This window comes from Chrysemys picta, unplaced genomic scaffold (assembly GCF_011386835.1).
Source record: "Chrysemys picta bellii isolate R12L10 unplaced genomic scaffold, ASM1138683v2 scaf297, whole genome shotgun sequence".
In the NCBI taxonomy this organism is placed as follows: Eukaryota; Metazoa; Chordata; order Testudines; family Emydidae; genus Chrysemys; species Chrysemys picta.
The window spans coordinates 15,892-30,111 of NW_027053004.1; the positions used below are offsets into that span (position 1 = coordinate 15,892).

The 14,220-nt window shown below is 40.2% G+C and overlaps 1 protein-coding gene across 2 annotated transcripts in view; it reads right to left on the reverse strand.

Moving 5' to 3' along the window:
• Nucleotides 1–2,170: 2,170 nt before the first annotated feature.
• LOC135978527 (TBC1 domain family member 5-like) overlaps nucleotides 2,171–14,220 on the reverse strand; it is a 54,949-nt gene continuing 42,899 nt past the window's right edge. The window contains exons 3-4 of one of the 2 annotated variants that reach the window (XM_065579440.1): nucleotides 8,065–8,164; nucleotides 2,171–2,877 (exon numbers count right to left, since the gene is read on the reverse strand). In XM_065579440.1, coding sequence (XP_065435512.1) covers nucleotides 2,774–2,877; nucleotides 8,065–8,164 — 204 coding nt within the window. In that variant the 3' untranslated portion in view covers nucleotides 2,171–2,773. The remainder of the gene's footprint in view (nucleotides 2,878–8,064; nucleotides 8,165–14,220) is intronic. The other variant, XM_065579439.1, reaches the window with a different exon arrangement.

Sequence of the window (14,220 nt, forward strand, 5' to 3'; positions counted from 1 at the left end):
ATTGATTTAAGTTAAACTGGTGAAACTTCTGTGTGCAGACAAGTCTGAAATTCCAATCGGTTACATGGCGGTATTAAATACAAGGGAAATTACATAATCCCCTTGCTGCCATCTATTTAAAAAACAAGGGGTAACACAGGCCTAACTGAGGCATAGACAATGAGGGAAATACTCAAATTATTTTTATAAATATAACGTGCACTTCCTTTTACCTGTGCGATATTATTTTGCCTGGCTACACAGGGCTGTATGGGGAAACCAACATGAAACTAAACAATGACAAAAATAAGGTACTGTCATGGAGAATGCCAAGGGTCCTTGAGGAACAATGTGAAAGCTATTAGTTGGGGAATGGCCCCCTGCTGGCTTCATCCAGGCTAATATGGTTTATTCTTCCCAGCCCTGAAAGTAGGATCAAAGGAGATACTAAAACCTTATAGCTGCTGGCCTAAGCTAGAAAGGGGTTGACTGGGCTGTTTGCTGCTGCCTGAGAGGAGATGCTGACAGAAGCGCACACAAGGAGGGAGAGAATTCAGCAGGGGAGTCCTCTTCTCCCAGCCCAGAGATGGAGGTAAGATAAGGGATGTGACAGAACACAGACTGACTTTCAGAATCCAGACTTAGACTGTAAGGCTGGCAGTCAGCAAAAACATCTTTTAAATTATAAACAAAACACATTATTGAGAAGGCATAACCATGGAATGTCACAATGCCATTTCCAGAGTCACTTTTCAGAATGGAATCACACTTTAAAGCTCTACTTAAATACACAATGAACATTAATATGATCCTTCCCAGTTGGACTAACCCCATAACATTTTAATTTGCTATCACTAGCTAGATCAAAGATTCTCAAACTGGGGGTCGGGACCCCTCAGGTGGTCACGAGGTTATTACATGGGGGGTCGTGAGCTGTCAGCCTCCACCCCAAGCCCCGCTTTCCTCCAGCATTTATAATAGTCTTAAATATATAAAAAAGTGTTTTTAATTTATAAGGGGTGGTCGCACTCAGAGGCTGGCTATGTGAAAGGGGTCACCAGTACAAAAGTTTGAGATCAACTGAAATAGATATTTCATTTTTTCCACTGACAGTTTTTGGATTATAGAACAGAAAAGGCTGTCTCTAAATAGATCTGAGCATGTAGAGAATCAGCTCTCTGACAAGCCAGCTATACAGCTACCTTTTGTTTCATACATTTCATTTAAAAATATGAAATAAACTTTATTTAATAGGAGGGGCTTTTTTTTTTTTTAAAACAGTCTTTTAAAGCTTTTTTTGCTCTTTTACAAAAGAAACAGCCCCCTCTGAATTAAAGGGCAGGGTGGTGAGGTGTTTTTTTTTCCTTCAGCACTTTCAATAACACCGAATTTATAAAGTATGGATTATGCCCCAAATAAAAGGGAACTAAATTTATTTTACTCATTCCCTACAGATGAGAAAATGTTTCATTTCAACCTGGGCTTGCAGAGTCAGCTATAATTTCCATTTCATAATCTTCAGTCTTATCACACTACACTTAATACAAAAATTCAATACTACATTGCACACACTTTACAAATACTGTATATAGATCAATGGCATGGGCTTGATAGCACTTTTTGTCCGAAAGGACTGCGTTTCCTACAATCTCTCTTCTCGGTACAACTTAACTCAATAACATAACTTGAGCTGGACAGCTTGGTGGGATTTCCACCAAAACCAAATGTGCAGACTGGCTTAACAGTGCAGAGGACCCATACATTCAAAGTGATATTGCCACAACGCTCTTAATCTCACAAGAAGTTCCTCCAAGGCAAATACCAGGTGCCTTGCTAATCATTCTGGAGACGTTTAGGTTTTCAATATTTAGAGGTCTGAAACTTAAGACCCAAAGGCCTCTGCTGGGGGCAAGTCCTTGCTCCTTCATTCTGATAATGCTTGCTTATGCACACCAGAAGTATTCATCAAAAGATCCTTTAAAGCTCTGCCAGGCATGAGGTATTTTACACCCAGCATCATCTAGTGGCTGAACAGTATAATACAATTTAGCACTCCATTCAATTCCAGATTTCAGAGTGGTAGCCCTGTTAGTCTGTATTAGCAAAAGGAACGAGAAGTACTTGTGGCACTTTAGACTTGTTAGTCTCTAAGGTGCCACAAGTACTCCTCGTTCTTTTTGCATTCCATTACAGCGGTTCTCAAACTGTGGGTCGGGATCCCAAAGTGGGTTGAGACTCCATTTTAATGGGGTCGCCAGGGCTGGCATTATATTTGCTGGGGCCTGGGGCCGAAGTTTGAGGGCTTCAACTTTGGCCCCCTCACCCAGGGCAGAGGGACTTGGGCTTTGGCCCTCCTGCACAGGATGGTGGGACTCTAGCAGGCTCAGGCTTCGATCCCCCCTTCTGGGGTCATGCAGTAATTTTTTTGGGTTGCAGTGCAATGAAGTTTGAGAACCACTGCATTACGACAGACCCCAAGGAATGAAAGGTGAACCTTATCTCTGTCATGTTAACCTCTTATTTTTTCCCCCAAACAAGTTTACATCATCACTGAGCAGCTGTGAAAACTTCTGGCACACCTCCTGTTAAAGCCAGACCACTGCAGTCCCCTCCTGTATTCCAGAGGCAGATGGTGAACGATAGATTTCAGAGTCCAGCTCTACTTTATTATTTAACATTTATAAGACAGTAGTGATAAGAGGCCATAACCCTGCTATGCCCAATTGTGCTAGGTGCTGCACGAACATATCATATATTACAGTCCCTGGCCCACAGCTTCAGACTGTCTCCGGATTTAGATCTGTGTGCAAGAGAAACTGGACTTTGTCCCTGAATCAAGAGATGAGCCCCTCTGATGTAGCACGTTGACAGACTCCAAATGCTGATGATGCTGGAGCGCTGAAAATTTAGAGGGTATCAAATGCCAGTATTAGAACCTGTGTCATTGGATCTGTGCCAAATCAGCTAGCGCTTAATGTCCAGCTGTGATACTTGGCTATGAAACACATGCAGCTTTTCTCTTTGAGGCCTTCCAGACTGACTTGATATTAAACTAACACATCAAACTCACTTTCATGACAAACTCAGTGGGGGCCGGGAAGCCTTCAGGCAGTCACTGTGGGATCTGAGAAAACATGGTGACGTCTCGCACAGATCCCACAGACCAGGTTAGTCATGATCTGCTCTGAGACATCAGACAGAGGTCACATTTGTCCTTAAGGAACATTCTACGACCACACTGGGGGCATTTTTTGAACCTGCTAGGAAGACGCTTCTACATTATTCACCTCTACCCCGATATAACGCGACTCGATATAACAGGGGTTCGCATACAACTCGGTAAAGCAGCGATCCCAGCGGATCAGCACGTCAGGTCCCAGCCGCAGCGCTCCACTTCCCGCCGCTGGTGAGTGCGGGGAGGTTGGGGAAAGGACGCTCCCTGTACTCACCTGCAGTGGGAAGTGGAGCGCCGCAGCTGGGAGCTGGCGGAGTGGAGCTGGGGCCAGGCTGCTCTGCTTCTGCCGCTGCCGGTGAGTGCGGGGAGGTTGGGGAAAGGACGCCCCCCCCGTACTCACCTGTGACACGAAGCGGAGTTCCGCGGTTGGGAGCTGGCAGAGTGGAGCGGGCTGGGGCCGGGCTGCTCTGCTTCCTCTTCTGCTGGTGAGTTCGGGACCTTTCCCCAACCTCCCGCCCCCTCCCAACGACACGGCTGGGGCCGGGGCAAGGAAAGCAGAGCGGGCTGGGGCCGCAGCGCTTTGCTTCCCGCTGCAGGTGAGTATGGGGGGGCGTCCTTTCCCCAACCTCCCCGCACTCAGCGGCGGCGGGAAGCGGCGCGCCGTGGCTGGGAGCTGGCGGAGTGAAGCGGGCTGGGGCCGGGCTGCTCCGCTTCCTGCCGCTGCTGGTGAGTGCCTGTCAGGGAGTGGGGGGGTGTGTGGATAGGGGTCGGAGCAGTCAGGGGACAGGGAGCAGGGGAGGTTGGGTAGGGGGTGGGGTCCTGGAGGTGATTAGGGATGGGCGTCTCTGGAGGGGGAGGTCAGGGGACAAGGAGCAGGGGTCCAAAGCAAGTTCGATATAACGCGGTCTCACCTATTGCATGGTAAGATTTTTTGGCTCCGGAGGATCGCGTTATATCGGGGTAGAGGTGTAGTAAAAGAGAAGAGAAGGAATAATGAATAAGGACATAACATATTAAATGTAAAACTGTATGTAATATTTAACAAGTAAATTAAAGCTCTGTGAAGCACTGCATCCTGAGGTGCCCCGGTACACTAAGTATACCTTTCATAAGAAAAATTTTGAAAAACATTTTAAACTATAGGAACAATATTATCACAGTATTAAGGGCACTAGGATCAGAATATTATTTCCTGAAGAAAACCAATAGACGTGAAGAGAAACATTAAGGGAAATGTAGCTGTGATGACGCTGGAGTAAAAATAATGGCGAGTAAATTCCTTCACCAGCAGCTGCATTAACAGTCTTCATTTATATTATTAATTAAGCTTCACAAAACTCTCGTGAGCATCTCCATTTGACAAATGGACACACAGACACAGAAAGTTAGGTGATTTTTTTTCAAGGTCACAAAGCATGTTCGTGGCAGAGCAGAGAAGAGAATCAAGATCCACCTTCCAACCTGGCATTCCTATCCACTAATACAAATATAAAGATTGGCAGCAGGATGCGTTAAGAGTCACGAGACCTTCTCAGCAGCCATGGCACATGCCATCCTTTACTGGGAAGTTAATGGTCATTCTAATGCATGGACCTACGTGCGCGGATGTGCCATATTACACTGGAGAAAGGAAATCCCAGAAGGTTAAAGCTCTGCGCATCTATCTTATTGAACCATCTCAGGGATCATAAACCAATTTCAATTCATTTTCATCACACACAAAAAACAACTTTTAACTCCTCCCTGTGCTACTAAGTTCTAATATTCATAGAACATCATTCATTTCCATACTGCCAAGTCATAAACATATAATTATGTCGTCAGTGTGTGCTGCAGCAAGAGAAGTAGATGAGGACTTAATGAGAAAGCTTTTGTGTATATACACAAACAAAAATTGCCATTCTAACCATCTGTTCCTTCTTCGGATTCCATGGAGTGAATTTATAATGTTGGCAATCTCTTGTTCAATCCCATGGTAACAAATTGGCATGTTTTAGGTAAAAAATTATGATGTCATTTTGTGGTGGTGTGGAAAATTGTGCAAAACAATTTTTTTTTAAACAAAATTATTTTCATACAAAGGGCTATTATGTAAAAGAAAAATTGTGGATTTGCTTAAATAGATAATTACAAGAGGTTCAAAGATTTAAAGTAGGATATTGGATTCAAGAGTGGTTTTGAGCAGTTTTGGACTATGAAAAATATGTAACCTATATAATGAACTATTATAGTCACTGGTGGTAATAAACATATCCCCATAGCAGAAGGCGACTAAAAAACTTACTCAGAATGTCACAAATCATTTTCAGATAACTTCAAGGAAAAATATTCTGCAACCATTAACTATTTTTGATACTCAGTACACTCATTTATTCTACAGATAATTTTGTGATGAACAGCCATAGTATCTTTGTTAAAAATGACTGGCAAATGTAGTAGAGTTTCTAGAGAAAAATACATAATTCTATGGTAAAATTTGGACTATTGTAAATAAAAGTCCATTCAAACAGCATTCCTTGTCTTCATGAATCTCTTCCAGCTCAAACACATGTAATTCAGCATATTATGTTGACTGGAGAGGGGACAGGTCAATGCTGCCCAATCACAACTCTTAACGTGAGTAGCCAAGTCAAGAATCGTGCTCTCAGTATGACGAATATCGGGGTGCTCTTTAATAACTGCTAATCGTGTACCTTGATCTGCCACTGGCATTGTGCTTTCTGCATGAATATTTCTGATGAACTTCTTCCCAATAGGGTACCATCGTGGACAACCCAGGCAGAGTTGAGATGTCTCAGGATAGTTGTCTAACAGCTTCCATTTGAGGATTGTTAAGGGACAAAGCCAGAAATATTAAATCTGATGAGACTGTTCCAATAACCTCGCCCTCTCAGGGCAGCCTAGGATCTTGTCTGACCAGGGGGCTTCTTGAAGAACAATGAAGGCTGGGAAGGTTTTAAAAGGACACACTTAGAGGGAGAACCAGATAGAGACACGCAGGCACAGACACCCATGGGGGTGTCTGAAGAAGATAATCCTGCCCAGGTTGACATTATGGAATGGTAGTGCTTTAAACAAGATAGACATGCATACAGGTTCTTCCTAAATAAAAACTATTATTAGTTTATTTAGTATTTCTACTAAATAAAAATACTTTGTCTTAAGAAGGCTGTTGGTCATTACCACAGGTTCAAGAAGGGAGATTAAAAAGGTGCCTAAACCCCAGTTGGATCTGCATAGTGATAAGTGTTTGGGGTATCTTCTTGTCTTCTTCTTCGGCTATCGCTTGATGCGAGGATGATGTCTGCCAAGGAGCTTCATTGGTGAGTTTTTAAGTGGCTGCCGCCGCCACCACATAGCACAGAGCACCGGGTCAGGCCAGGCTCTGCAGCTGTGCTGCCCCAGGAGCTCACAGCCCCGCCGCCCAGAGCATTGCGCCGGCGGCGGAGCGAGCGAGCTGAGGCTGCGAGCGAGGGGGACAGCAGGGGAGGGGCCGGGGCCGAGGCCGAGCCTGCCGGGCCAGGAGCTTGGGGCCAGACCGCACGGTCCCCCGGGCCGTAGTTTGCCCACCCCTGTGCTACATCCAAACTTCCAGAGGCAGCTGGGCCTTCTTCCTTCCTACCTCTGTGGTCTTCAAGAAAAGGACTACATCCTGAAAGAGAAACTGGAGGGAAAAAAACAAGAGAAAGACCCAGAACACCATCAAGCTCAAAGCCACGTTACATGGAACTAAGCTCCAAAGCTTTCAAGAGCTTCCAAAGGGTAAGCTAACTGCTCCAAAACTGGCTTGGAGAAAATAAGATGTTTAGACTACTGAGGCAAACTCTTAATGCAAAATACATCAAAAAGGCATTAGTACAAATTCAGAATCTTGAGTGGTCAAAAATATGCCTCGCTAGACTTAGACTCACTGGACTGGAACTAAGGACTGTACAAAGACAGTGGGTGTCAAGAAGCAGCCTCGTTCTCCATGACTATATAGTCTGGAACACTGAAAAGATGGGCAATCAGAAAAATAAACAGCTTTGACTACAGGTTACCTGGAATGTTACCAGGTATCCAGGACTGGAAAACGCAGGCGAAGCACAGCCAGAGAGATAATTGGAGGGTCCAAGTGAAGGTTGCTTTGTCAAAAAGAATATGGCTGGAAGATTCTAGTGAGGGCTGTAGTACTGGCAGTTTTTACACTATGTGGCTGAATAGGACAATTCTTGGAATTTGGCTCAATATAATTTTATAAGAGCATTGCTTATTGTATCTACATACACATATCTTGGGCTCCTCTGCAGTTTTTTTTTTGTTTTTTTGGCAATTTGTCTTGGTATTATATAAATCCAATAACTTTCATTGTTGATCCCGTTTTCCAATACACCAATTATTTGTTAATTCATGTCTTCTGCTGCTAATGTCAGACCAAGAAGTGGCAGAGGAGATTAGGAACCAGCCTGGAGTAACAAAACATTTTTATGTAGTGAAAGTAATCACCACACCATTACATCTGATGAAAATATATAGATTTTCTACAAACATACTTCAATGTATCAAGGATCACTGTGTAGCAGCTGAACTGCACATGGACTTGTAAAATGAGTTGAGTTGTGTGGTCCTTAAGAATACAAGAAATCTAAGAACAAGAAAAGGCCACCTGTCCCAGCATGTCTGCTCTTTATCCTTATGTTAATCAACTGGCTAAAAAGCACTCACATTTAAAAGCAAGAGGGAAAAAATGATATGGTGGTTAGAAACATCTGTTACAACAATTTGGTACATGAATTCTGTTTATAACATGACTTACAAAGTTATATGCACTATACTACAGAACTATTACTTAATTCCAGGTATGCAAACATGGAAAAAACCTCCAGAAAGATTTATAGGCCAGCATTAATTGTCTAGGGTACTTCACTTACCAAGATGTGTATTCATCATTTTTGCACAGTATTTGCACATGGCCTCTAGGTCATTTAGTTGTCCTTGGAGAAATGAAATTTGAGTCTCCAATTCTTCTTCCTACAATTGAAAGGATAAGCTTTAAGAAACCTAATATACAATAAAATTGATAAGCAATGCCCTTAAAATGTTTGGAACATTCCACTGGTTATGAACTTATTTTTGCCTATGAGTAAGTTTTGGAAACAGCAGAGTTAGGTTTCTTTTTTGTATGTGAAATGGAACCATTTTGACTTCTCTTTCTTTTATCATTCTTAATGATGTCTTTGGCCTACGCAAACCTAATCCAACGGAGACATGTCATGAACCTACACAAATTATGGAAATTCACCCTGAGCAGTGTCACATACTTCAGACATTATTACTAAAACCTCCCTAAAAATTCCACCATATTCCATCAAAACACTAGCCTTTTAGCTTAGCCACTCTGAATCTTTAGTATAGGCTAAACATATACTTATTCATTATATATTTAGGCATTCATTTTATTTACCTAACGAATCATGCTCTATTTGGAAAAAAAAAAATCCTGTATTTCCATGATAGACCAACTACAACTCCAAATGCATGTTTTGTGTAATATTTGGGGGAAAATATTTTTTAACCAATGTACTGTAGAGCAGCTACTCTGGAACTCTTTGCCAGAGGATGTTGTAAAGGCCAAGACTATAACAGGGTTCAAAAAGAAACTAGATAAATTCATGGAGGATAGGTCCATCAATGGCTATTAGCCAGTATGGGAAGGGATGGTGTCCCTAATCTCTGTTTGCCAGAAGCTGGGAATGGGTGACAGGCGATGGATTATTGATGATTACCTCTTCTTCTCATTCCCTCTGGGGCACCTGGCATTGGCCACTGTCGGAAGACAGGATACTGACCCAATATAGCCGTTCTTATGAAATCTTTAAGATCTGTTCAGTAAACATGCATTTAACATATTTTTAAAGTAGATTTTTTTTTTTTAAGACCCATAGATTTCAAGGTCAGAAGAGAGCATTATGATAATGTAGTTCCTGCACAACAAAGGTCACAGAACCTCACCCACTAATTCCTGCATCAGGCCCATAACTTCTGTTTGAGTCAGAGCATATGTTTTAGAAAGTCTCTCAGTCTTGATTTAAAGATGACAAGTGATGGAGAATCTACCATGCCCCTAGAAAAGTTGCTCCAAAGATTAATCATCCTTCCTGTTCAAACAAGTTTTTTTTTTTAATTCACAGTATAGCAGTATGCAAAAGAAGGTCACTTTTGAGCTCCTCCTCTTCCTTCACATTAGGAGGCTTACAGATGTATTACAACAAAGAGTCCTGTGGCACCTTTAAGACTAACAGATGTATTGGAGCATAAGCTTTCGTGGGTGAATGCCCACTTCGTCAGATGCATGTATTACAGTCTTTCTTGGCAGAGGTTGTTGGCCCTCAGACTGTGAATTAAGTATTAACAGGAAAACAGCAATGTAGAAGGATAAAACAACCTTGATTTGGCTGCATAATTAATCCTAAATTAATGATTATCAGAAAACTAAGAGCCAGGGCCCAGCAAAGTGAAGGAAACTTGGCACTCAGATGACCTGTATCCGCCACCAACTATTTAAAAGAAAGTATTTGTTTAAATTAGCATTCTGCAAGAAAGACCTGTAAATGAACACAACTTTCTCAAGCTTACATACCTTGTCATTTTTTTTTATAATGCCAAGTCATAAACAAATTGCTGACAAGTAAGTCAGGTTCAAAATTCGAAATGCTGACAGTGTTAACTAGACTGTACACGGTTATAATTCTATCCAACAAATGTAGTACTTAAAGACCTCTCTCTAGCAACTACATCTTGCAATGACTACAGAAAATAATCTACTCTATTTCCTGTTACTGCTTTTGATACTTAGCTACCGGCTTGGGAAAGGAGACTAGATTTGATCATTTTACTATAAACTCATACACAATCAACTTGTAATAGCAGCATTAACTAATAATTTAAACACAGATGCACATACCAATGTCATTCCTGTGGAACTGAACATGGAAATTGAACTTCTGGTAATAAATAGTTCTGTATTTCCCACACTTCTATCTTTCTTCATATTCATGAATCAAAATCAGAATAAATTGTTTTTCAAAACATTCCTGGTGCAGCTGTGGATACTTAGACAGTAAAATGAAACTCTCCAGTTATACTAAGTACCAGTTAATTTCCTAGCTGAGATTGATAGTATGATTGAAGAGTAACCAAAGACCTACAATGTCTATGTAACATTCTTGTTTTAACCTGGAAAACATGAATGTTTTTAATGCCTTGCAAACGTAAAAATGGAAATTGCAACTAAACATATTTTCCTTCTTTTCCAATATTTATAATAAATTCTTACACTAATAGTAGGAGACAAAGTTGCACCAACTCTCTTGATTCTAGTTCACACCACATTACATGAATTTTTCTGTCAGACTGTTGCTCTATGTTCCTATAAATGCTAACTTTTGCTTTTACGCTTTGCTGAGAACATGCCTGAGAGTTCTTGGCTATAATTTCCATTGCTGAACAGCCAAATCATCACTGAATCGGATCTCAGTGTTACACATTATCACAGGACTGAGAATGAATAAGTACTGTAACAGGTATGTAAAATAGTAAGCAGGAAACAGAAGAATTTTCCTGACCCAAAAGCAGATCACAAGGAAATGAGTTATAATGACAAAACACGTAGTAACAAAGAAAAGGCATGGCAATCAGAAGGAAACATGAGGCTGCATACAAAGATTATTTTTTATGGATAAAAGAGCAGCGAGATACCACTATGTGGTAGGCTACAAAAAAATTAAAAATGTGAGAGAAGGAGTTGCATCAGGAATTGTAACTTGTAGGTGCTAAAATGTGTTGTGCTGCTCTCTCAAGTGCGCTCTCCTGGAATCATACACAATGACTGTGCATGACGCCACAAAAAAATTGATCTGTGAAACACTCAAACTACACAGTGTAAAGCTAGGAAATACTTACATAAATATAAATGAAAACCAAGACGACATACTCTAATTCTTTTGGGAACTGAACTGCCAGCCAGACAGACTGATGGGGGTGGGGATAGGTGAAAAGGGGTTCAAAATAATTCAACCATAACTCGGTGAAGTTGATCATTTTACCACAGAAAAAAATCTGCTGTCAGTATGAGAAAACTAAATTTAACTAGTTATTAAAGGTTTATAGAATAACAACTGCATTTAGGCATTTATTTTCAACATTTTATAATACTAAATGAAATTACCCACATTGTGTAGGCATTATTCAAAACCACTACTGCTGTAGTCAGGCACTGGGGATCATGTTGTGAGGAGGAGAAACAAATCAAACAACAGCTAAATCAAACAAATGAGCCATTGTGCCTGGCTTGGAAGACAAAGAGAAATGAATCTTAATGATGAGAAATACCCCCTCTCCCCTAGCCCTACAACAAATTCTGGAAAATTCAGTCCCAGAAACTCACACCCACATCCTCATGGTTCCAGCCCATTCAGAACTTTAAAGATAATCAGCAACACCTTGAACTAAATCTGAAAGTGAAAATGAAGCAGATGGGTTTATAACCGATAGGTAATATTGGTTCACATTCCTCTGACAACATAAAATTGACTTACATTTCTCCATAGTCCAAACTGAGCATTTTTTGTACTATTTCCACATATTATATCCAAACTGTTCTATCTTCTAGTAAGGCTAAACCCTGCAAAGGTGATTCACTTATTTGTGTGTTTTTCATATTCTTCTTTCCTTGTGTCTATATTCAGACTTTCTCTTACATTTGACGATTCCCTTGACCATGCACATTGTTTCACTTTTTGTTTATGATCCCTCTCATTTCTTTGCTTTAATTTTGCTTGGGGGTGGGGGATAGCTCAGTGGTTTGAGCATTGGCCTGCTAAACCCAGGGTTGTGAGTTCAATCCTTGAGGGGGCCACTTGGGGATCTGGGGAAAATCAGTACTTGGTCCTGCTAGTGAAGGCAGGGGGCTGGACTCTATGACCTTTCAAGGTCCCTTCCAGTTCTAGGAGATGGGCTATCTCCATTAATTATTTCATTATATTATATTTATTTCATTTCCTCTACTTCTACATTTATTTTGCTCCTGCAACTTTCTATTCCCCCACATCCTTTTTGGTTTTCCCACCAATAGAAGGATGACACTGGAAAGTATATTTTGGATTTTTCCTACTGATTGAAAGACTCATAATAAAAACAGTGGTGCCTGCAGTCTAGGCTGTATCTCAATGAGCTTCATGGGATTCAGGAAAGCTCAGAGTTGTGACTCTAACTGAAATCATTCAAAGACCCTTATGCACATATTACAGAAGGTTTTATGATCATGACATTGTGATCCTAATTTTTCACAGCTCATTGCTTTGCAAGCTGCATTAAGTTGGCAGAAGCTATGTTTAAGACCTCTGAAACTATGCAGTATATACAAGCCAAGATCTCAAGAAAAATGATTTTAGAAGGTGCCACTCTCACCAAAACGTTTTTTTTTGCAATTGAAAATAAATCAGTCTTTTCACAATACATATATTCTGCTTCTGCATAATAAATATCCAAATATCAAACTGTCAAGGCGTCAAAGAAATTGATCAAAATGCAAAACAAATAGGGCTGTTAGTTCCACCCCCCCTTTATGTTATCATATAACCTTCACTTTTGCTGTCCAAGGAATGAAGAGCACAACTATGTTTAGTATTTTCTTTGTTATGTACATGTTTAAACTGAAGGGAAAACAAAATATTTTTCAAGAGCTAAAGAAAATTAAATGATCTGATAATTAATCAAGACAGATTACCAAAGACATGCACAGCATTATTTTAATAATTAAACTTGAATGAATTTGTAAAAGGTTGATATAGTTTCTTGGATCTCATATTCTTTATGTTTTGCAGAAGTTTACTAATCACTTAGAATATTTAGCATGGGAAAAGTTCATCTGCATTACAGCTGAATGATTCTGAATCTGTAGATACTTAGCAGCAATAAAAAGTGTCATATGCAGAAATGAAGAAACTATCTTCAAAAGGACTACTTAATCTGGCTCATATAATGTTATTTATGCCAAACTCCTTGAACAATAAATTCAAGTAGATAATTACATTAATTTAAGCCCCTCCTTAGATCCTGTCAAAATGGCAAGACAAAATATAGTAGAATTCAAACCTGTCAATATTGGAACATTAAAAGAATATCAAAGGGGAAAAATAAAGTTGGAAACAGGGAACTTACACAAATACATATTCACTAGAGGGTCTTTTTTCATGCTTAAATGCTTATTCACAACATAAACACAGAGTACGTGTTCAGGTTATCAGTGTCATTTTACATCTGCCTATTATAACTTTCAGATACATTGCAGACAAATGAACACACCATGTTAATTCTTCCACTTATTTTCTTTACACAAACGTAGCCTGGATAGAAAATAGCACCTAATGTTTCCATTCTGTTGCAATAGTCAATTTCAATTCTGTTTCTGACTCTACCGAGCCAATATATAATAGTGAACCCATGACAATTTTATGCTGTTTGACACCCTGGGAATCTTTATGTTCCATGCCAGCAGCATGCTTGCCCACAACACGTGCTGACATTTAAAATCATTACTTCCCACTGATGAGTAATATAAAATGGAATTTAAAAATAAACATGGTGTGATGTTGCATCCCATAATGATTAATAGAAATATGCTTATGAGTGTAAATATGACATAAGTGGAATATGTTTTATGCTAGATATGCCATGTAACATATCTTTGCAAAGGTTATGACCTACTGAATATCGTCATCCTATTTGTATGCATCTATCATTTTTATATCTGCAGTTATGTGCGTTGGCTCTATGCTTGTATTTAAAGTGTTTGCTGTAGGAAGCACATAAGGCAGATTTGGTCAACATAGTGTGAAGGGGTTATTCAAGTAATTGGGAGTACTTAACTAACAATGGACTTTGGGAGATGCAATCCACATCTGAATTTTTCTGGGAATGTTCAAACTAACATGTAAACAATGACATCGGCCTGCAAAAAGCTGAATCATTCTTAGACATGTGACTTGCCCAGGTGACTACAAACTACATCAGGTTGAGGGGATTTT